At 44.7% G+C, this 25,000-nt stretch overlaps 1 protein-coding gene across 2 annotated transcripts in view; it reads right to left on the bottom strand.

Moving 5' to 3' along the window:
• The window catches only part of LOC118375798 (syntaxin-binding protein 5-like), a 253,656-nt gene that overhangs the window by 100,402 nt on the left and 128,254 nt on the right, over positions 1-25,000 (bottom strand). For both annotated transcript variants that reach the window (XM_052492755.1, XM_052492757.1), the window contains exons 6-8: positions 17,992-18,055; positions 15,491-15,574; positions 9,326-9,449 (exon numbers count right to left, since the gene is read on the bottom strand). In XM_052492755.1, the coding sequence (XP_052348715.1) occupies positions 9,326-9,449; positions 15,491-15,574; positions 17,992-18,055 (272 nt within the window). The remainder of the gene's footprint in view (positions 1-9,325; positions 9,450-15,490; positions 15,575-17,991; positions 18,056-25,000) is intronic.

Here is a 25,000-nt window from a genome sequence, read left to right as displayed (position 1 = left end):
CAGAGAAGAACAGAACAGAACAGATCAGAGAAGAACAGAACAGAGCAGAACAGAGAAGATCAGAACAGAACAGAACAGAGAAGAACAGAACAGATCAGAACAGAACAGAGAAGAACAGAACAGAGCAGAACAGAACAGAGAAGAACAGAACAGAGAAGAACAGAACAGAGTAGAACAGAACAGAGCAGAACAGAACAGAGCAGAACAGAGCAGAACAGAACAGAGCAGAACAGAAGAGAACAGAAGAGAAGAACAGAACAGAGAAGAACAGAACAGAGTAGAACAGAACAGAGCAGAACAGAGCAGAACAGAGAAGAGCAGAACAGAGCAGAACAGAACAGAGAAGAACAGAACAGAGAAGAACAGAACAGAGCAGAACAGAACAGAGCAGAGCAGAACAGAGTAGAACAGAACAGAGCAGAACAGAGCAGAACAGAACAGAACAGAGCAGAGCAGAGCAGAACAGAGTAGAACAGAACAGAGCAGAACAGAGCAGAACAGAGTAGAACAGAACAGAGAAGAACAGAACAGAGCAGAACAGAGAAGAACAGAACAGAGCAGATCAGAGAAGAACAGAACAGAGAAGAACAGAACAGAGCAGAACAGAGTAGAACAGAACAGAACAGAGAAGAACAGAACAGAGCAGAACAGAGAAGAACAGAACAGAGCAGATCAGAGAAGAACAGAACATAGAAGAACAGAACAGAGCAGAACAGAACAGGGCAGAACAGAGAAGAACAGAACAGAGAAGAACAGAACAGAACAGAGCAGAACAGAGAAGAACAGAACAGAGAAGAACAGAACAGAGCAGAACAGAACAGGGCAGAACAGAGAAGAACAGAACAAAGCAGAACAGAACAGAGTAGAACAGAACAGAACAGAGCAGAGCAGAGCAGAGCAGAACAGAGTAGAACAGAACAGAGCAGAACAGAGAAGAACAGAACAGAGCAGAACAGAACAGAGAAGAACAGAACAGAGCAGAACAGAACAGAGCAGAGCAGAACAGAGTAGAACAGAACAGAGCAGAACAGAGTAGAACAGAACAGAGCAGAGCAGAACAGAGTTGAACAGAACAGAGAAGAACAGAACAGAGCAGAACAGAGAAGAACAGAACAGAGCAGATCAGAGAAGAACAGAACATAGAAGAACAGAACAGAGCAGAACAGAGTAGAACAGAACAGAACAGAGAAGAACAGAACAGAGCAGAACAGAGAAGAACAGAACAGAGCAGATCAGAGAAGAACAGAACAGAGAAGAACAGAGCAGAACAGAACAGGGCAGAACAGAGAAGAACAGAACAGAGAAGAACAGAACAGAGCAGAACAGAACAGAACAGAGAAGAACAGAACAGAGAAGAACAGAACAGAGCAGAACAGAGAAGAACAGAACAGAGCAGAACAGAGTAGAACAGAACAGAGCAGAGCAGAGAAGAACAGAACAGAGCAGAACAGAGTAGAACAGAACAGAACAGAACAGAGAAGAACAGAACAGATCAGAGCAGAGTAGAACAGAACAGAACAGAGCAGAACAGAGCAGAACAGAGAAGAACAGCACAGAGCAGAACAGAGAAAAACAGAGCAGAACAGAGAAGAACAGAACAGAGAAGAACAGAACAGAACAGAACAGAACAGAGCAGAGCAGAACAGAACAGAGAAGAACAGAACAGAGAAGAACAGAACAGAGCAAACAGATCAGATCAGAGAAGAACAGAACAGAGCAGAACAGAGAAGAACAGAACAGATCAGATCAGAACAGAACAGAACAGAGAAGAACAGAACAGAACAGAACAGAGCAGAACAGAACAGAACAGAACAGAGCAGAACAGAACAGAACAGAGCAGAACAGAGAAGAACAGAACAGATCAGAACAGAACAGAGAAGAACAGAACAGATCAGAACAGAACAGAACAGAGCAGAGCAGAACAGAACAGAGAAGAACAGAACAGAGAAGAACAGAACAGAACAGATCAGATCAGATCAGAGAAGAACAGAACAGAGCAGAACAGAGAAGAACAGAACAGAACAGAGAAGAACAGAACAGAACAGAGTAGAACAGAACAGAGCAGAGCAGAGCAGAACAGAGTAGAACAGAACAGAGCAGAACAGAGCAGAACAGAGTAGATCAGAACAGAGAAGAACAGAACAGAGCAGAACAGAGAAGAACAGAACAGAGCAGATCAGAGAAGAACAGAACAGAGAAGAACAGAACAGAGCAGAACAGAGTAGAACAGAACAGAACAGAGAAGAACAGAACAGAGCAGAACAGAACAGAACAGAGCAGAACAGAGAAGAACAGAACAGAGAAGAACAGAACAGAGCAGAACAGAGAAGAACAGAACAGAGCAGAACAGAGTAGAACAGAACAGAGCAGAGCAGAGAAGAACAGAACAGAGCAGAACAGAGTAGAACAGAACAGAACAGAACAGAGAAGAACAGAACAGATCAGAGCAGAGTAGAACAGAACAGAACAGAGCAGAACAGAGCAGAACAGAGAAGAACAGAACAGAGCAGAACAGAGAAAAACAGAGCAGAACAGAGAAGAACAGAACAGAGAAGAACAGAACAGAACAGAGCAGAGCAGAACAGAACAGAGAAGAACAGAACAGAGAAGAACAGAACAGAGCAAACAGATCAGATCAGAGAAGAACAGAACAGAGCAGAACAGAGAACAGAACAGATCAGATCAGAACAGAACAGAACAGAGAAGAACAGAACAGATCAGAACAGAACAGAACAGAGCAGAACAGAACAGAGCAGAACAGAACAGAACAGAGCAGAACAGAGAAGAACAGAACAGATCAGAACAGAACAGAGAAGAACAGAACAGATCAGAACAGAACAGAACAGAGAAGAACAGAACAGAGCAGAACAGAGAAGAACAGAACAGAGAAGAACAGAACAGAACAGATCAGATCAGAGAAGAACAGAACAGAGCAGAACAGAGAAGAACAGAACAGAACAGAGAAGAACAGAACAGATCAGAACAGAACAGAACAGAACAGAGAAGAACAGAACAGAGCAGAACAGAGAAGAACAGAACAGAGAAGAACAGAAGAGAAGAACAGAACAGAGCAGAACAGAGAAGAACAGAACAGAGTAGAACAGAACAGAGCAGAACAGAGAAGAGCAGAACAGAGCAGAACAGAGAAGAACAGAACAGAGCAGAACAGAGTAGAACAGAACAGAACAGAGAAGAACAGAACAGATCAGAGCAGAGTAGAACAGAACAGAACAGAGCAGAACAGAGCAGAACAGAGAAGAACAGAACAGAGCAGAACAGAGAAAAACAGAGCAGAACAGAGAAGAACAGAACAGAGAAGAACAGAACAGAACAGAGCAGAGCAGAACAGAACAGAGAAGAACAGAACAGAGAAGAACAGATCAGATCAGAGAAGAACAGAACAGAGCAGAACAGAGAAGAACAGAACAGAGAAGAACAGAACAGAGAAGAACAGAACAGATCAGAACAGAACAGAACAGAGAAGAACAGAACAGAGCAGAACAGAACAGAGAAGAACAGAACAGAACAGAACAGAGAAGAACAGAACAGATCAGAACAGAGAAGAACAGAACAGATCAGAACAGAACAGAACAGAGAAGAACAGAACAGAGCAGAACAGAGAAGAACAGAACAGAGAAGAACAGAACAGAACAGATCAGAGAAGAACAGAACAGAGCAGAACAGAGAAGATCAGAACAGAACAGAACAGAACAGAGAAGAACAGAACAGATCAGAACAGAACAGAGAAGAACAGAACAGAGCAGAACAGAACAGAGAAGAACAGAACAGAGAAGAACAGAACAGAGAAGAACAGAACAGAGTAGAACAGAACAGAGCAGAACAGAACAGAGCAGAACAGAGCAGAACAGAACAGAGCAGAACAGAAGAGAACAGAAGAGAAGAACAGAACAGAGAAGAACAGAACAGAGTAGAACAGAACAGAGCAGAACAGAGCAGAACAGAGAAGAGCAGAACAGAGCAGAACAGAACAGAGAAGAACAGAACAGAGAAGAACAGAACAGAGCAGAACAGAACAGAGCAGAGCAGAACAGAGTAGAACAGAACAGAGCAGAACAGAGCAGAACAGAACAGAACAGAGCAGAGCAGAGCAGAACAGAGTAGAACAGAACAGAGCAGAACAGAGCAGAACAGAGTAGAACAGAACAGAGAAGAACAGAACAGAGCAGAACAGAGAAGAACAGAACAGAGCAGATCAGAGAAGAACAGAACAGAGAAGAACAGAACAGAGCAGAACAGAGTAGAACAGAACAGAACAGAGAAGAACAGAACAGAGCAGAACAGAGAAGAACAGAACAGAGCAGATCAGAGAAGAACAGAACATAGAAGAACAGAACAGAGCAGAACAGAACAGGGCAGAACAGAGAAGAACAGAACAGAGAAGAACAGAACAGAACAGAGCAGAACAGAGAAGAACAGAACAGAGAAGAACAGAACAGAGCAGAACAGAGAAGAACAGAACAAAGCAGAACAGAACAGAGTAGAACAGAACAGAACAGAGCAGAGCAGAGCAGAGCAGAGCAGAACAGAGTAGAACAGAACAGAGCAGAACAGAGAAGAACAGAACAGAGCAGAACAGAACAGAGAAGAACAGAACAGAGCAGAACAGAACAGAGCAGAGCAGAACAGAGTAGAACAGAACAGAGCAGAACAGAGTAGAACAGAACAGAGCAGAGCAGAACAGAGTTGAACAGAACAGAGAAGAACAGAACAGAGCAGAACAGAGAAGAACAGAACAGAGCAGATCAGAGAAGAACAGAACATAGAAGAACAGAACAGAGCAGAACAGAGTAGAACAGAACAGAACAGAGAAGAACAGAACAGAGCAGAACAGAGAAGAACAGAACAGAGCAGATCAGAGAAGAACAGAACAGAGAAGAACAGAGCAGAACAGAACAGGGCAGAACAGAGAAGAACAGAACAGAGAAGAACAGAACAGAGCAGAACAGAACAGAACAGAGAAGAACAGAACAGAGAAGAACAGAACAGAGCAGAACAGAGTAGAACAGAACAGAGCAGAGCAGAGAAGAACAGAACAGAGCAGAACAGAGTAGAACAGAACAGAACAGAACAGAGAAGAACAGAACAGATCAGAGCAGAGTAGAACAGAACAGAACAGAGCAGAACAGAGCAGAACAGAGAAGAACAGCACAGAGCAGAACAGAGAAAAACAGAGCAGAACAGAGAAGAACAGAACAGAGAAGAACAGAACAGAACAGAGCAGAGCAGAACAGAACAGAGAAGAACAGAACAGAGAAGAACAGAACAGAGCAAACAGATCAGATCAGAGAAGAACAGAACAGAGCAGAACAGAGAAGAACAGAACAGATCAGATCAGAACAGAGAAGAACAGAACAGAACAGAACAGAGCAGAACAGAACAGAACAGAACAGAGCAGAACAGAACAGAACAGAGCAGAACAGAGAAGAACAGAACAGATCAGAACAGAACAGAGAAGAACAGAACAGATCAGAACAGAACAGAACAGAGAAGAACAGAACAGAGCAGAACAGAGAAGAACAGAACAGAGAAGAACAGAACAGAACAGATCAGATCAGATCAGAGAAGAACAGAACAGAGCAGAACAGAGAAGAACAGAACAGAACAGAGAAGAACAGAACAGATCAGAACAGAACAGAACAGAACAGAGAAGAACAGAACAGAGCAGAACAGAGAAGAACAGAACAGAGAAGAACAGAACAGAGAAGAACAGAACAGAGCAGAACAGAACAGAGCAGAACAGAGCAGAGCAGAACAGAGCAGAACAGAAGAGAAGAACAGAACAGAGCAGAACAGAGAAGAACAGAACAGAGTAGAACAGAACAGAGCAGAACAGAACAGAGCAGAACAGAGAAGAACAGAACAGATCAGAACAGAACAGAACAGAACAGAGAAGAACAGAACAGAACAGAGAAGAACAGAACAGAGCAGAACAGAGAAGAACAGAACAGAGAAGAACAGAACAGAGTAGAACAGAACAGAGCAGAACAGAACAGAGCAGAACAGAACAGAGCAGAACAGAAGAGAACAGAAGAGAAGAACAGAACAGAGAAGAACAGAACAGAGTAGAACAGAACAGAGCAGAACAGAACAGAGAAGAACAGAACAGAGAAGAACAGAACAGAGCAGAACAGAACAGAGCAGAGCAGAACAGAGTAGAACAGAACAGAGCAGAACAGAGCAGAACAGAGTAGAACAGAACAGAACAGAGCAGAGCAGAGCAGAACAGAGTAGAACAGAACAGAGCAGAACAGAGCAGAACAGAGTAGATCAGAACAGAGAAGAACAGAACAGAGCAGAACAGAACAGAGCAGATCAGAGAAGAACAGAACAGAGAAGAACAGAACAGAGCAGAACAGAGTAGAACAGAACAGAACAGAGAAGAACAGAACAGAGCAGAACAGAGAAGAACAGAACAGAGCAGATCAGAGAAGAACAGAACAGAGAAGAACAGAACAGAGCAGAACAGAACAGGGCAGAACAGAGAAGAACAGAACAGAGAAGAACAGAACAGAACAGAGCAGAACAGAGAAGAACAGAACAGAGAAGAACAGAACAGAGCAGAACAGAACAGGGCAGAACAGAGAAGAACAGAACAAAGCAGAACAGAACAGAGTAGAACAGAACAGAGTAGAACAGAACAGAGCAGAGCAGAGAAGAACAGAACAGAGCAGAACAGAGTAGAACAGAACAGAACAGAGAAGAACAGAACAGATTAGAGCAGAGTAGAACAGAACAGAACAGAACAGAGCAGAACAGAGCAGAACAGAGAAGAACAGAACAGAGCAGAACAGAGAAGAACAGAACAGAGAAGAACAGAACAGAACAGAGCAGAGCAGAACAGAACAGGGCAGAACAGAGAAGAACAGAACAGAGAAGAACAGAACAGAGCAGAACAGATCAGATCAGAGAAGAACAGAACAGAGCAGAACAGAGAAGAACAGAACAGGGTTGTACCGTGGCGGAGATCTTTGTGGGCTATACTCGGCCTTGTCTTAGGATGGTAAGTTGGTGGTTGAAGATATCCCTCTAGTGGTGTGGGGGCTGTGCTTTGGCAAAGTGGGTGGGGTTATATCCTTCCTGTTTGGCCCTGTCCGGGGGTGTCCTTGGATGGGGCCACAGTGTCTCCTGACCCCTCCTGTCTCAGCCTCCAGTATTTATGCTGCAGTAGTTTATGTGTCGGGGGGCTAGGGTCAGTTTGTTATATCTGGAGTACTTCTCCTGTCCTATTCGGTGTCCTGTGTGAATCTAAGTGTGCGTTCTCTAATTCTCTCCTTCTCTCTTTCTTTCTCTCTCTCGGAGGACCTGAGCCCTAGGACCATGCCCCAGGACTACCTGACATGATGACTCCTTGCTGTCCCCAGTCCACCTGGCCATGCTGCTGCTCCAGTTTCAACTGGCCTGGGCCCTAGGGCCATGTCCCAGGACTACCTGACATGATGACTCCTTGCTGTCCCCAGTCCACCTGGCCATGCTGCTGCTCCAGTTTCAACTGTTCTGCCTTACTATTATTCAACCATGCTGGTCATTTATGAACATTTGGACATCTTGGCCACGTTCTGTTATAATCTCCACCCGGCACAGCCAGAAGAGGACTGGCCACCCCACATATGCTCTCTCTAATTCTCTCTTTCTTTCTCTCTCTCGGAGGACCTGAGCCCTAGGACCATGCCCCAGGACTACCTGACATGATGGCTCCTTGCTGTCCCCAGTCCACCTGACTGTGCTGCTGCTCCAGTTTCAACTGTTCTGCCTTATTATTATTCGACCATGCTGGTCATTTATGAACATTTGAACATCTTGGTCATGTTCTGTTATAATCTCTACCCGGCACAGCCAGAAGAGGACTGGCCACCCCACATAGCCCGGTTCCTCTCTAGGTTTCTTCCTAGGTTTTGGCCTTTCTAGGGAGTTTTCCTAGCCACCGTGCTTTTACACCTGCATTGTTTGCTGTTTGGGGTTTTAGGCTGGGTTTCTGTACAGCACTTTGAGATATCAGCTGATGTACGAAGGGCTATATAAATACATTTGATTTGATTTGATTTGATTTAGATCAGAACAGAACAGAACAGAACAGAGAAGAACAGAACAGATCAGAACAGAACAGAGAAGAACAGAACAGAGCAGAACAGAGAAGAACAGAACAGAGAAGAACAGAACAGAGAAGAACAGAACAGAGAAGAACAGAACAGAACAGAACAGAGCAGAACAGAGAAGAACAGAACAGATCAGAACAGAACAGAGAAGAACAGAACAGAACAGATCAGAACAGAACAGAACAGAGAAGAACAGAACAGAGCAGAACAGAGAAGAACAGAACAGAACAGAACAGAGAAGAACAGAACAGAACAGATCAGAGAAGAACAGAACAGAACAGAGAAGAACAGAACAGAGAAGAACAGAACAGAGCAGAACAGAGAAGAACAGGACAGAGAAGAACAGAACAGAGAAGAACAGAACAGAGTAGAACAGAACAGAACAGAGAAGAACAGAACAGAGCAGAACAGAGAAGAACAGAACAGAGAAGAACAGAACAGAGTAGAACAGACCAGAACAGAGCAGAACAGAGCAGAACAGAACAGAGCAGAACAGAACAGAGAAGAACAGAACAGAGCAGAACAGAGAAGAACAGGACAGAGAAGAACAGAACAGAACAGAGCAGAACAGATCAGAACAGAACAGAACAGAACATAACAGAGAAGAACAGAACAGACCAGAACAGAGTCAAAGTAGAATGTCTCTTGCTGAGGTCAAATAAAGTAAAATAAATAAATAAAATAAAACTAATTGTCCACTGTTCCAGTCCTATTAGCCCACTGATCCAGTCATATTAGCCCACTGTTCCAGTCCTATTAGCCCACTGTTCCAGTCCTATTAGCCCACTGTTCCAGTCCTATTAGCCCACTGTTCCAGTCCTATTAGTCCACTGTTCCATTCCTATTAGCCCACTGTTCCAGTTCTATTAGCCCACTGTTCCAGTTCTATTAACCCACTGACAGATATACAGACAGACTGTGTGTGTGTCCTTCCTGTGGGTATTGAGCTTTGAGCAGACAGACAGTGCTGGGGGAGTCTTCCATAAGACAGTTCAATGGGTCAAACATTGGCGCCTACACACAGACGAGTCCATCACAGCCACAGACAGCCAAGGCCGTGGCAGAGAAGCAGAGGTTTCTCATCACAATCAGAGCTAAAAGAGTATTCAGCAAACATCTGACATGTGTTTGTAGATGTGTGTTTGTTTGTTTACGTGTGTGTGTGTTTGTGTACGTGTGTACGTGTGTGTGTGTGTGTGTGTGTGTCTCACCATGAGGATATGTGATCTGAATAGGTCTGGCTGTGTTCCTCAGGTTCCACATAGTCAAGCTGCCATCTGAGTGGCTACACATGAACTGGTTCCCTTCATGGTGCCAGCTCACAGAATGGATAGCCTGGAGGGAGAAATAATTAAGGTTAGAGAGAGGGAGGGAGGAGGGGATTGTGAGGGTAGAGAGAGAGAGAGCGAGAGAGTGCGAGAGGGAAAGAAACAGAGAGAGATTTAAAGATTAGAGAGAGGGAGGAAGGGATTGTGAGGGTAGAGAGAGAGAGAGGGAGAGAGGGAGAGAGAGAGAGAGAGAGAGAGAGAGAGAGAGAGAGAGAGAGAGAGAGAGAGACAGAGAGAGACAGAGAGAGAGAGAGAGAGAGCATTAAAGGATAGATAGAGGGAGGGAGGAGGGCAACGTGAGAAGGGAGAGAGGAAGAAATGTTATTAAGGGAAGATAGAGAAAGGGAAGGGAATGTGGAAACTCTCCTACCTGCATTGGTACCCCATGTGAGGACAGAATGAGGACAGAATGCACCCCTTCACCCAGGGTTAACCTAGTACCTAAATCAAATCAGTGCTGTCCCTAAACTACTTTGGAGCTAAAGGAGAGTGGAAACGGCTAGAGCCGGACTGATTAAAACAGGATCAATACCACCTCAAACCGATAACTAGACATAGAACCGGAGAAGTACAGAAATGGAGGGGAAACTAAGGAAATCGTACAGTCGAACATGTAACATTCAAATAATTAACCAGTAAAAGTCAATAATGCAATCCAATTAGGCTTATGTTCCTTCCCTAGACTCAACACACACACACACACACACACACACACACACACACACACACACACACACACACACACACACACACACACACACACACACACACACACACACACACACACACACACACACACACACACACACACACACACACACACACAGATTATGTTTACCTGCACAGTAACTATTTGATATTAAACTGATTATGGCAGTAGGAATGTAAACAAACTTACTCTGCTTATCTTATTTGGCTTATTAATTAGGGTCAAAATGGAGAGTAAAGCATACGCTGATTAAAACACCTGGTTTTCTGAGAAATTAATAGGACATGTAAACACCATGTAAACACCATGTAAACACCATGTAAACACCTTGTAAACACCATGTAAACACCTTGTAAACACCTTGTAAATACCATGTAAACACGTTGTAAACACCATGTAAACACCATGTAAACACCTTGTAAACACCATGTAAACACCATGTAAGCACCATGTAAACACAATGTAAACACCATGTAAACACCTTGTAAACACCATGTAAACACCTTGTAAACACCATGTAAACACCATGTAAACACCATGTAAACACCTTGTAAACACCTTGTAAACACCATGTAAACACCATGTAAACACCATGTAAACACCTTGTAAACACCATGTAAACACCATGTAAACACCATGTAAACACCTTAACTTCTTCGATATAGGGGGCGCTCTTTTAATTTTGGGATTCCCGTCTAGAGACCTACATCCACAGAGGTCTAGGGACCTGGAGGGACCTAGAAACACCAGAGAGGTCTAGAGACCTGGAGGCACCACAGAGGTCTAGGTACCTGGAGACACCAGAGAGGTCTAGGGACCTGGAGACACCAGAGAGGTCTAGGGACCTGGAGACACCAGAGAGGTCTAGAGACCTAGAGGGACCACAGAGGTCTAGGGACCTGGAGACACCAGAGAGGTCTAGAGACGTGGAGGCACCACAGAGGTCTAGGGACCTGGAGGGACCTGGAGACACCAGAGAGGTCTCGAGACCTGGAGACACCAGAGAGGTCTAGAGACCTGGAGGCACCACAGAGGTCTAGGGACCTGGAGGGACCTGGAGACACCAGAGAGGTCTAGAGACCTGGAGACACCAGAGAGGTCTAGAGACCTAGAGGCACCAGAGAGGGCTAGTGACCTGGAGGCACCAGAGAGGTCTAGAGATGTGGAGGCACCAGAGAGGTCTAGAGACCTGGAGGCACCACAGAGGTCTAGGGACCTGGAGACAGCAGAGAGGTCTAGGGACCTGGAGGGACCTGGAAACACCACAGAGGTCTAGAGACCTGGAGGCACCAGAGAGGTCTAGAGACCTGGAGGGACCTGGAGGCACCAGAGAGGTCTAGAGACCTGGAGACACCAGAGAGGTCTAGAGACCTGGAGGCACCAGAGAGGTCTAGAGACCTGGAGGCACCACAGAGGTCTAGGGCCCTGGAGGGACCTGGAGACAGCAGAGAGGTCTAGAGACCTGGAGGCACCAGAGAGGTCTAGTGACCTGGAGGCACCAGAGAGGTCTAGTGACCTGGAGGCACCAGAGAGGTTTAGAGACCTGGAGGCACCACAGAGGTCTAGGGCCCTGGAGACAGCAGATAGGTCTAGAGACCTGGAGGCACCAGAGATGTCTAGTGACCTGGAGGCACCAGAGAGGTCTAGTGACCTGGAGGCACCACAGAGGTCTAGAGACCTGGAGACAGCAGAGAGGTCTAGAGACCTGGAGGCACCAGAGAGGTCTAGTGACCTGGAGGCACCAGAGAGGTCTAGTGACCTGGAGACACCAGAGAGGTCTAGGGACCTGGAGACACCAGAGAGGTCTAGAGACCTAGAGGGAGCACAGAGGTCTAGGGACCTGGAGACACCAGAGAGGTCTAGAGACGTGGAGGCACCACAGAGGTCTAGGGACCTGGAGGGACCTGGAGACACCAGAGAGGTCTCGAGACCTGGAGACACCAGAGAGGTCTAGAGACCTGGAGGCACCACAGAGGTCTAGGGACCTGGAGACACCAGAGAGGTCTAGAGACGTGGAGGCACCACAGAGGTCTAGGGACCTGGAGGGACCTGGAGACACCAGAGTGGTCTAGAGACCTGGAGGCACCACAGAGGTCTAGGGACCTGGAGACACCAGAGAGGTTTAGAGACCTGGAGGCACCACAGAGGTCTAGGGACCTGGAGGGACCTGGAGACACCAGAGAGGTCTAGAGACCTGGAGACACCAGAGAGGTCTAGAGACCTAGAGGCACCAGAGAGGGCTAGTGACCTGGAGGCACCAGAGAGGTCTAGAGATGTGGAGGCACCAGAGAGGTCTAGAGACCTGGAGGCACCACAGAGGTCTAGGGACCTGGAGACAGCAGAGAGGTCTAGGGACCTGGAGGGACCTGGAAACACCACAGAGGTCTAGAGACCTGGAGGCACCAGAGAGGTCTAGAGACCTGGAGGGACCTGGAGGCACCAGAGAGGTCTAGAGACCAGAGAGGTCTAGAGAGACCTGGAGGCCAGGAGGCACCAGAGGTCTAGGGCCCTGGAGGGACCTGGAGACAGCAGAGAGGTCTAGAGACCTGGAGGCACCAGAGTCTAGTGACCTAGGCACCAGAGAGGTCTAGTGACCTGGAGGCACCAGAGAGGTTTAGAGACCTGGAGGCACCAGAGACCTGGAGGCACCAGAGATGTCTAGTGACCTGGAGGCACCAGAGAGGTCTAGTGACCTGGAGGCACCACAGAGGTCTAGAGACCTGGAGACAGCAGAGAGGTCTAGAGACCTGGAGGCACCAGAGAGGTCTAGTGACCTGGAGGCACCAGAGAGGTCTAGTGACCTGGAGGCACCAGAGAGGTCTAGAGACGTGGAGGCACCACAGAGGTCTAGGGACCTGGAGGGACCTGGAGACAGCAGAGAGGTCTCGAGACCTGGAGACACCAGAGAGGTCTAGAGACCTGGAGGCACCACAGAGGTCTAGGGACCTGGAGGGACCTGGAGACACCAGAGAGGTCTAGAGACCTGGAGACACCAGTGAGGTCTAGAGACCTGGAGGCACCAGAGAGGTCTAGTGACCTGGAGGCACCAGAGAGGTCTAGGGACCTGGAGGCACCACAGAGGTCTAGGGACCTGGAGGGACCTGGAGACACCAGATAGGTCTAGAGACCTGGAGACAGCAGAGAGGTCTAGAGACCTGGAGGCACCACAGAGGTCTAGGGACCTGGAGGGACCTGGATACACCAGAGAGGTCTAGAGACCTGGAGGGACCTGGAGGCACCACAGAGGTCTAGGGACCTGGAGGGACCTGGATACACCAGAGAGGTCTAGAGACCTGGAGGGACCTGGAGACAGCAGAGAGGTCTAGAGACCTGGAGGCACCAGAGAGGTCTAGAGAGCTGGAGGCACCAGAGAGGTCTAGAGACCTGGAGGGACCTGGAGACACCAGAGAGGTCTAGGGACCTGGAGGCACCACAGAGGTCTAGGTACCTGGAGACAGCAGAGAGGTCTAGGGACCTGGAGGCACCACAGAGGTCTAGGGACCTGGAGGGACCTGGATACACCAGAGAGGTCTAGAGACCTGGAGACACCAGAGAGGTCTAGAGACCTGGAGGCACCAGAGAGGTCTAGAGACCTGGTGACACCAGAGAGGTCTAGAGACGTGGAGGCACCAGAGAGGTCTAGGGACCTGGAGGCACCAGAGAGGTCTAGAGACCTGGAGGCACCAGAGAGGTCTAGAGACCTGGAGGGACCTGGAGGCACCAGAGAGGTCTAGAGACCCGGAGGCACGAGAGAGGTCTAGAGACCTGGAGGGACCTGGAGGCACCAGAGATGTCTAGAGACCTGGACCCCAGAGAGGTCTAGAGACCTGGAGGCACCAGAGATGTCTAGAGACCTGGACCCCAGAGAGGTCTAGAGACCTGGAGGCACCAGAGAGGTCTAGAGACCTGGAGGCACCAGAGAGGTCTAGAGACCTGGAGACACCAGAGAGGTCTAGAGACCTGGACCCCAGAGATGTCTAGAGACCTGGAGGCACCAGAGAGGTCTAGAGACCTGGAGGCACCAGAGAGGTCTAGAGACCTGGAGGCACCAGAGAGGTCTAGAGACCTGGAGGCACCAGAGAGGTCTAGAGACCTGGAGGCACCAGAGATGTCTAGAGACCTGGAGGCACCAGAGAGGTCTAGGGACCTGGAGGCACCAGAGAGGTCTAGGGACCTGGAGGCACCAGAGAGGTCTAGGGACCTGGAGGCACCAGAGAGGTCTAGGGACCTGGAGGCACCAGAGAGGTCTAGGGACCTGGAGGCACCAGAGAGGTCTAGGGACCTGGAGGCACCAGAGAGGTCTAGGGACCTGGAGGCACCAGAGAGGTCTAGAGACCTGGAGGCACCAGAGAGGTCTAGGAACCTGGAGGCACCAGAGAGGTCTAGAGACCTGGAGGCACCAGAGAGGTCTAGAGACCTGGAGGCACCAGAGAGGTCTAGGGACCTGGAGGCACCAGAGAGGTCTAGGGACCTGGAGGCACCAGAGAGGTCTAGGGACCTGGAGGCACCAGAGAGGTCTAGAGACCTGGAGGCACCAGAGAGGTCTAGAGACCTGGAGGCACCAGAGAGGTCTAGAGACCTGGAGGCACCAGAGAGGTCTAGAGACCTGGAGGCACCAGAGAGGTCTAGAGACCTGGAGGCACCAGAGAGGTCTAGAGACCTGGAGGGACCAGAGAGGTCTAGAGACCTGGAGGCACCAGAGAGGTCTAGAGACCTGGAGGCACCAGAGAGGTCTAGAGACCTGGAGGCACCAGAGAGGTCTAGAGACCTGGAGGCACCAGAGAGGTCTAGAGACCTGGAGGCACCAGAGATGTCTAGAGACCTGGACCCCAGAGAGGTCAAGAGACCTGGACCCCAGAGAGTCATAGAGAGCTGGAGACACCAGAGAGGTCTAGAGACCTGGAGACACCAGAGAGGTCTAGAGACCCGGAGGCACCAGAGAGGGGTGCTGGTATTTAATGATCACTGATAATGAGGGTAGGGAACATATACAGTAGGTCAAACATCATGTTTAAAGTCAAGATGCATTCAGGTAAGGCCTTTACACCGTGCCTGACTGCCTGACCTAACAGAAACATACTACAGAAGGGCCCTTAATTTAAAAGGAGGCTCGTTGTAAACATCAGACAGGACAGGTGGGTGAAATCACCTGTTCAACTGTCTGTTAGTGGGAGAGAGAGAAAGACGTATAGAGAGAGAGAGAGAGAGAGAGAGAGAGAGAGAGAGAGAGAGAGAGAGAGAGAGAGAGAGAGAGAGAGAGAGAGAGAGAGAGAGAGAGAGAGAGAGAGAGAGAGAGGAGGTGGTGGGGGTGCAAGAGACTGACAGACAGAGAATCTTACTTCATCGTAGTAGATTCTGAAGTCAACCTTCTTGGCCCGGAGGTCCCACTGTACTACTGTTCCACTTTCAAACCCTATCAGCAACTGTGAAGGTCAAAGAGGAAGAGGAAGAGAAAGACATGTGGGGGTTGGGGGTAAAGAGAAGGAAGAAAGGGTTAGGGAGTAGAGTGAGAGAAGGGCAGAGGAAATAGAGGATGAAATCATTGAAACACTGAAATGAGACATTTTTTGTAGACTATAGCCCTGAGCTTTTCTCAGGAAACTATAACACTCTCTCTCCGTGCCTCCTTCCCGCTCTCTCTCTCCCGCTCCCGCCCTCCCACCATCTCTCTGCTTCTCCAAACGCAGTGGTCCCAGGATGGTAGCTGTCGGTGCCGTGGTTTTCTCTCTGTGTGAGATGTGATTAAGGGGATTGGGAGGGATGATCTTCACCATGAATGTACCACTGAGCACACAACCAATCTGCTCCCTCTCTCTGTTTCTCTCTCTCCAGCTGGCTCTTGTCCCTCTTGTGATCTACAGAGGATTGACTTTGGGGAGGAGGACTGGGAGACTGAAAAAGGGTCCAGGACAGGTGGGGAAGAGAGAGAGAGAGAGAGAGAGAGAGAGAGAGAGAGAGAGAGAGAGAGAGAGAGAGAGGAGAGAGAGAGAGAGAGAGAGAGAGAGAGAGAGAGAGAGAGAGAGAGAGAGAGAGAGAGAGAGAGAGGGAGAGAGAGAGAGACAGGGAGAGAGAGAGATGAGAGAGAGAGAGAGAGGGAGACAGAGAGAGACAGAGAGAGGGAGGCAGAGAGACAGAGAGAGGGAGGCAGAGAGACACAGAGAGAGAGAGAGGCAGAGAGAGAGAGAGACGGAGAGAGAGAGAGAGAGAGAGAGAGAGAGAGAGAGAGAGAGAGAGAGAAGATGGTTGTAAGAGAGAGAGAGACAGAGAGAGAGAGAGGGGGCAGAGAGACAGAGAGAGGGAGGCAGAGAGACAGAGAGAGGGAGGCAGAGAGACAGAGAGACACAGAGAGAGAGGCAGAGAGAGAGAGAGACAGAGACAGAGAGAGAAATGTATGTAATGTGTAGGAATTTACATATACAAATTATTCTTACATATTGTTATACCTCTGCTGTTGGGAAGACAGGATGTGATGCATCTGTTGGTAGGACAGGGCTATAGTTTACACATGGAAGTCCGTGATTTACGTCTACTAAAATTAAAAGGAATTTACTTAACTACTACCACTGTTTTTGTCATTTGACAAAAAATATGGCTAAGACTTAATGATATTTTAGTCAAAATGACGAAGACTAGTCTAAATCTAAGAAAGACTGCCTCCACATACTGCCTCTGACTCATCTTGCTCCCCTTTACCTGTCTCCTTGACACTGATTGGCTCTGACATACACGCCCACACACTCAGAGAAACACAAAACATGAAATGGCAAACCTCTCTAAGGCAGAATGCAAATATTGATAAATCCTAAATAAAAAGTCTGATCTCTCTCTCTCTCTCTCTCTCTCTCTCTCTCTCTCTCTCTCTCTCTCTCTCTCTCTCTCTCTCTCTCTCTCTCTCTCTCTCTCTCTCTCTCTCTCTCTCTCTCTCTCTCTCTCTCTCTCTCTCTCTCTCTCTCTCTCTCTCTCAACATCTTACATGTTATGTCACACGAACAGCCCACGCACATAGAGCGCCAGCAGTTCTGCCATGGCGAATCCCCCTAATGCCTCCGTGCCCCCGGCAAACCGCCCCGACAACACTGACCACGGCCGTCCTCATAACAGTCCTGACCCCTGCCTGACCCACGGTGCTGACAGAGACACATGTCTGTCCCCACTGGGAGATGATGATGAGGACAGCCAATAGCAGAAGGCGCGCAGTAAATCCGAAGGCCAGGAGTGACTCATTTTGGTGTCGTGTTGGGTCATTGATCCTGTATAGAAAATAGCAAGTCTAAGAACAGGAAGCAGTCTGTGTAGCAGAGAGACAGCTAGCTCCAGGCTACACTGATCCACCAGGCAGACCCTCCTATGGTAACAGGTGACAGAGAGTAAGGGGTAATCTCCGAGTTTCTGCTAGAGGAGAGAACGGAGGAGGTATGGAGTTCTGATCCACCAGGCAGACCCTCCTATGGTAACAGGTGACAGAGAGTAAGGGGTAATCTCCGGGTTTCTGCTAGAGGAGAGAACGGTGGAGGTATGGACTTCTGATCCACCAGGCAGACCCTCCTATGGTAACAGGTGACAGAGAGTAAGGGGTAATCTCCGGGTTTCTGCTAGAGGAGAGAACGGTGGAGGTATGGAGTTCTGATCCACCAGGCAGACCCTCCTATGGTAACAGGTGACAGAGAGTAAGGGGTAATCTCCGGGTTTCTGCTAGAGGAGAGAACGGTGGAGGTATGGAGTTCTGATCCACCAGGCAGACCCTCCTATGGTAACAGGTGACAGAGAGTAAGGGGTAATCTCCGGGTTTCTGCTAGAGGAGTCGTTTTGTTTTGTTGTTTTTATTCTTCCTCCAACTCACCTTGCATTCATCCTTCGGGCTGTCACTCAGATGGACTACGGGTCCTGGATGGGCTTTAGTTGCTCTGTCGATGAGAGAAGGAGAAGGAAAGGGTCTATCAGGTTAAGGACATGAGTGCAGATGTTTTCACAATGATAACCAAGGGACGGTGCAAAAGGCTGCCATCTACTTTAAATTAATCATTTAATTAATTTCATTTTTTTTTAACCTGCTGTAAACAAATAGATAGACGTTTCAGACTACAGAGTATCAAAACCAACTGCATAGTGACTAGCGACCTTCAGCTTCAGAGCCGGCAAAGCCAAAGAATCAAGCATCCGTTCACTGCACTAGGGAGTTACACAAATAACGCGCCATGCTGAACCCAATAGAGAGCTGGAACCAGGCTTTATTTGGCAACAGCAGAGTCATACATAACCTGGTACTATAGTAATATCACCATACAGTCATACATAACCTGGTACTATAGTAATATCACCATACAGTCATACATAACCTGGTACTATAGTAATATCACCATACAGTCATACATAACCTGGTACTATAGTAATATCACCATACAGTCATACATAACCTGGTACATACAGTCACACATAACCTGGTACTATAGTAATATCACCATACAGTCATACATAACCTGGTACTATAGTAATATCACCATACAGTCATACATAACCAGGTACTATAGTAATATCACCATACAGTCATACATAACCTGGTACTATAGTAATATCACCATACAGTCATACATAACCTGGTTCAGGTGGAAGGCACTGTAACATCACCATACAGTAATACATAACCTGGTACTATAGTAATATCACCATACAGTATTATAGTAATACTATAGTAATATTACCATACAGTATTATAGTAATACTATAGTAATATTACCATACAGTATTATAGTAATACTACAGTAATATCACCATACAGTAATACATAACCTGGTACTATAGTAATATCACCATACAGTATTATAGTAATACTATAGTAATATTACCATACAGTATTATAGTAATACAATAGTAATATTACCATACAGTATTATAGTAATACTACAGTAATATCACCATACAGTAATACATAACCTGGTACTATAGTAATATCACCATACAGTATTATAGTAATACTATAGTAATATTACCATACAGTATTATAGTAATACAATAGTAATATTACCATACAGTATTATAGTAATACTACAGTAATATCACCATACAGTAATACATAACCTGGTACTATAGTAATATCACCATACAGTATTATATAATACTATAGTAATATTACCATACAGTATTATAGTAATACTATAGTAATATTACCATACAGTATTATAGTAATACTACAGTAATATCACCATACAGTAATACATAACCTGGTACTATAGTAATATCACCATACAGTATTATAGTAATACTATAGTAATATCACCATACAGTATTATAGTAATACTACAGTAATATCACCATACAGTAATACATAACCTGGTACTATAGTAATATCACCATACAGTAGTATAGTAATACTATAGTAATATCACCATACAGTATTATAGTAATACTACTGTAATATCACCATACAGTATTATAGTAATACTATAGTAATATCACCATACAGTAGTATAGTAATATTATAGTAATATCACCATACAGTATTATAGTAATACTAAAGTAATATCACCATACAGTATTATAGTAATACTATAGTAATATCACCATACAGTATTATAGTAATACTATAGTAATATCACCATACAGTAGTATAGTAATACTATAGTAATATCACCATACAGTATTATAGTAACATCACCATACAGTATTATAGTAACATCACCATACAGTATTATAGTAACATCACCATACAGTATTATAGTAACATCACCATACAGTATTATAGTAACATCACCACACAGTATTATAGTAATACTATAGTAATATCACCATACAGTATTATAGTAATACTATAGTAACATCACCATACAGTATTATAGTAATAATATAGTAACATCACCATACATTATTATAGTAATATTATAGTAATATCACCATACAGTATTATAGTAATACTATAGTAATATCACCATACAGTATTATAGTAATACTATAGTAACATCACCATACAGTATTATAGTAACATCACCATACAGTATTATAGTAACATCACCATACAGTATTATAGTAATACTATAGTAATATCACCATACAGTATTATAGTAATAATATAGTAACATCACCATACAGTATTATAGTAAAACTATAGTAACATCACCATACAGTATTATAGTAACATCACCATACAGTATTATAGTAACATCACCATACAGTATTATAGTAATACTATAGTAATATCACCATACAGTATTATAGTAATACTATAGTAATATCACCATACAGTATTATAGTAAAACTATAGTAACATCACCATACAGTATTATAGTACTGCTATAGTAACATCACCATACAGTATTATAGTAATACTATGGTAACATCACCATACAGTATTATAGTAATACTATAGTAACATCACCATACAGTATTATAGTAACATCACCACACAGTATTATAGTAAAACTATGGTAACATCACCATACAGTATTATAGTAATACTATAGTAATATCACCATACAGTATTATAGTACTGCTATAGTAACATCACCATACAGTATTATAGTAATACTATAGTAACATCACCATACAGTATTATAGTAACATCACCACACAGTATTATAGTAATGCTATAGTAACATCACCATACAGTATTATAGTAATACTATAGTAATATCACCATACAGTATTATAGTAATACTATAGTAACATCACCATACAGTATTATAGTAATACTATAGTAATATCACCATACAGTAGTATAGTAATACTATAGTAACATCACCATACAGTATTATAGTAATACTATAGTAATATCACCATACAGTAGTATAGTAATACTATAGTAACATCACCATGCAGTATTATAGTAATACTATAGTAATATCACCATACAGTATTATAGTATTATAGTAATATCACCATCCAGTAGTATAGTAATACTATAGCAATATCACGATACAGTAGTATAGTAATATCCCAATACAGTAGTATAGTAATACTATAGTAATATCACCATACAGTATTATAGTAATACTATAGTAACATCACCATGCAGTATTATAGTAATACTATAGTAATATCACCATACAGTATTATAGTATTATAGTAATATCACCATCCAGTAGTATAGTAATACTATAGCAATATCACCATACAGTAGTATAGTAATACTATAGTAATATCACCATACAGTATTATAGTAATACTATAGTAACATCACCATGCAGTATTATAGTAATACTATAGTAATATCACCATACAGTATTATAGTATTATAGTAATATCACCATACAGTAGTATATAATACTATAGTAATACTACAGTAGTAATATCATCCCAATACAGTATTATAGTAATACTATAGTAATATCACCATACAGTATTATAGTAATACTATAGTAATATCACCATACAGTATTATAGTATTATAGTAATATCACCATCCAGTAGTATAGTAATACTATAGCAATATCACCATACAGTAGTATAGTAATACTATAGTAATATCACCATACAGTATTATAGTAATCCTATAGTAATATCACCATTCCTCCCGAAAATGGGAGGAAACAATCAATGAACCATAAACAATTAATGAACATGCACCTGTGGAACGGTCGCTAAGACACTAACAGCATACAGACGGTAGGCAATTAAGGTCACAGTGCTCTTTACTGACGAGTCGTGGTTTTGTCTCACCTGGGGTGATGGTCGGATTTGCGCAGTGTATCTTTAAAATAACTGTGTAAATGTATTTATTTTATTTATTCATTATTTTACCAGGTAAGTTGACTGAGAACACATTCTCATTTACAGCAACAACCTGGGGAGAGGAGGGGGGTTAATGAGCCAATTGTAAACTGGGGATTATTAGGTGACCATGATGGTTTGAGGGCCAGATTGGGAATTTAGCCAGGACACTGGGGGTAACACCCCTACTCTTACGATAAGTGCCATGGGATATTTAATGACCTCAGAGAGTCAGGACACCACCCAAATGTTACATCGTTGTGAGCTCATCTATTATAAGCTATCAATTCATAGAAAAAAGCAAAATAATTTAACCTTCACATCTCTGTGACCTTTTATACGGCAGTCTTTCAAAGAGTTTCTGAGGGACAACACTTAAAACACTAAACCACTAAAACACTAAAACTCTAAAACACTAAAACACTAAAACTCTAAAACACTAAAACACAAACTAAAACTCTAAAACACTAAAACACAAACTAAAACTCTAAAACACTAAAACACAAACTAAAACTCTAAAACACTAAAACTTTAAAACACTAAAACACTAAAACACTAAAACACAAACTAAAACTCTAAAACACTAAAACACAAACTAAAACTCTAAAACACTAAAACTCTAAAACACAAACTAAAACTCTAAAACACTAAAACTCTAAAACTCTAAAACACTAAAACACTTAAAGTCTAAAACTCTAAAACGTAATATCCATGTCTCCTCTCTGGAGATCAGTTCACACCTTCAGATCCGTCTGGGCTGTATTGAGCTCTCACACTGAGACAGTGTGTCATGGTGAAAACATGTATGTACACACACATGTATGTCTCCGCTGAGGGAGAGGTCGTCACACAGCTGATTCTGTCTGTCGGAGAGCCCTCCCCGCAGACTCATCACTCTGCCAGGCTACACACACACACACACACACACACACACACACACACACACACACACACACACACACACACACACACACACACACACACACACACACACACACACACACACACACACACACACACACACACACACACAGAGAGCTGTAGGAGCCGCAGGGGGCGAGTTTTGGTTGGCTCCACTCGGTCGACACGGTAACGCTGGGATGGAAAGGAGGGGAGACGCGAGCGGGGGGGGGTCCTACATCAAGAAGATTAAAAACGGACCAGACTGTCTACACTGACACATGACTTACTCACCCAGCCACTACCCTGAATTCTCTTTTGTTTCATGTTTTTTTTTTTCTCCAGTTGGGCCCACTTTGTCTGGCAATGAACGGGAAAAGGGTTGCTCAGAAATAATTACACTATGTTCTCTTGTAATCCCCCTAACAGACCAGAAAAAAAACACCAGATCTTTGATGTTTTCATTTTCTTTATTCATCTCTCTCCAGAACATATCTGTAATGTCATATTAACGACTACATATAGATTCTGTTCTTCATCCTACTGAGAGAGGAAAACATGTATTTATATATATATATATATATAGTTTCTGAAAGATACTACATGAAAGAGGGACAATTACCTGTATTAAATAGGTTGCAATAGTAATTGTCTGTGTATGCGAGTGAGTGGGGTTGGGCATGTTATGTATCAACCCCTAAAAAAAATGTAAATGTATTATAATCCACATAATGGGGAGGCAGGGTAGCCTAGTGGTTAGAGTGTAGAGGTGGCAGGGTAGCCTAGTGGTTAGAGTGTAGAGGTGGCAGGGTAGCCTAGTGGTTAGAGTGTAGAGGTGGCAGGGTAGCCTAGTGGTTAGAGTGTAGAGGTGGCAGGGTAGCCTAGTGGTTAGAGTGTAGAGGTGGCAGGGTAGCCTAGTGGTTAGAGTGTAGAGGTGGCAGGGTAGCCTAGTGGTTAGAGTGTAGAGGCGGCAGGGTAGCCTAGTGGTTAGAGTGTAGAGGTGGCAGGGTAGCCTAGTGGTTAGAGTGTAGAGGTGGCAGGGTAGCCTAGTGGTTAGAGTGTAGAGGTGGCAGGGTAGCCTAGTGGTTAGAGTGTAGAGGCGGCAGGGTAGCCTAGTAGTTCCTGTGTTCCTGTGAGTCATACCTGCATCCCGCCTCGGCACTGGTGGAGACATTTGGGAAGGGCATACCGAACACGACAAGATGTCACTTCACTGGTTGACTGTCACAACCCCTAGCATTACAGCTGATGAGGATAACTGTATGTTGCCCAAACAACAACATGACAATTAAAGGAAACAGTGGAGAGTGACTAAGGCTCAGGGCTTTGGTACCAGGCACTCCACAGCCAATATATAATGGGTCTGCAGTAGTGACAGTCAATATATACTGGTCCTGCAGTAATGCCAGTCAATATATACTGGGCCTGCAGTAATGACAGTCAATATATACTGGGCCTGCAGTAATGACAGTCAATATATACTGGGCCTGCAGTAAATACAGTCAATATATACTGGGCCTGCAGTAATGACAGTCAATATATACTGGGCCTGCAGTAATGACAGTCAATATATACTGGGCCTGCAGTAATGACAGTCAATATATACTGGGCCTGCAGTAATGACAGTCAATATATACTGGGCCTGCAGTAATGACAGTCAATATATACTGGGCCTGCAGTAATGACAGTCAATATATACTGGGCCTGCAGTAATGACAGTCAATATATACTGGGCCTGCAGTAATGGTTACAGTCAATATATACTGGGCCTGCAGTAATAACAGTCAATATATACTGTGGTTGCAGTAATGACAGTCAATATATACTGGGTCTGCAGTAATGACAGTCAATATATACTGGGCCTGCAGTAAATACAGTCAATATATACTGGGCCTGCAGTAATGACAGTCAATATATACTGGGCCTGCAGTAATGACAGCCAATATATACTGGGTCTGCAGTAATGCCAGTCACAGTGGCAGTGCACTCCCCTTTCTCTTGTTGATTCAGAAAGGCTGTAATTCACACTCACTCATACACAGTCAGACACACACACACACACACACACACACACACGCACACACACACCACACACACACACACACAAGTCTATCTCCGCATGCCGTCATCAACAGACAATAAAACAGTAGGCTGCTGGCCTGAACCAGATTAAATTAGACTGATAAACTCATTCGAAAATAATGTGCTAATTAAGGAGACACACAAGCCTGAGAAGGTATAGGGAATCA

This window comes from Oncorhynchus keta, chromosome 34 (genome assembly GCF_023373465.1).
Source record: "Oncorhynchus keta strain PuntledgeMale-10-30-2019 chromosome 34, Oket_V2, whole genome shotgun sequence".
NCBI classification, from domain to species: domain Eukaryota; kingdom Metazoa; phylum Chordata; class Actinopteri; order Salmoniformes; family Salmonidae; genus Oncorhynchus; species Oncorhynchus keta.
The sequence above is the reverse complement of the archived record's forward strand: the minus strand, read 5'-3'. Positions and strand labels throughout refer to the sequence as shown.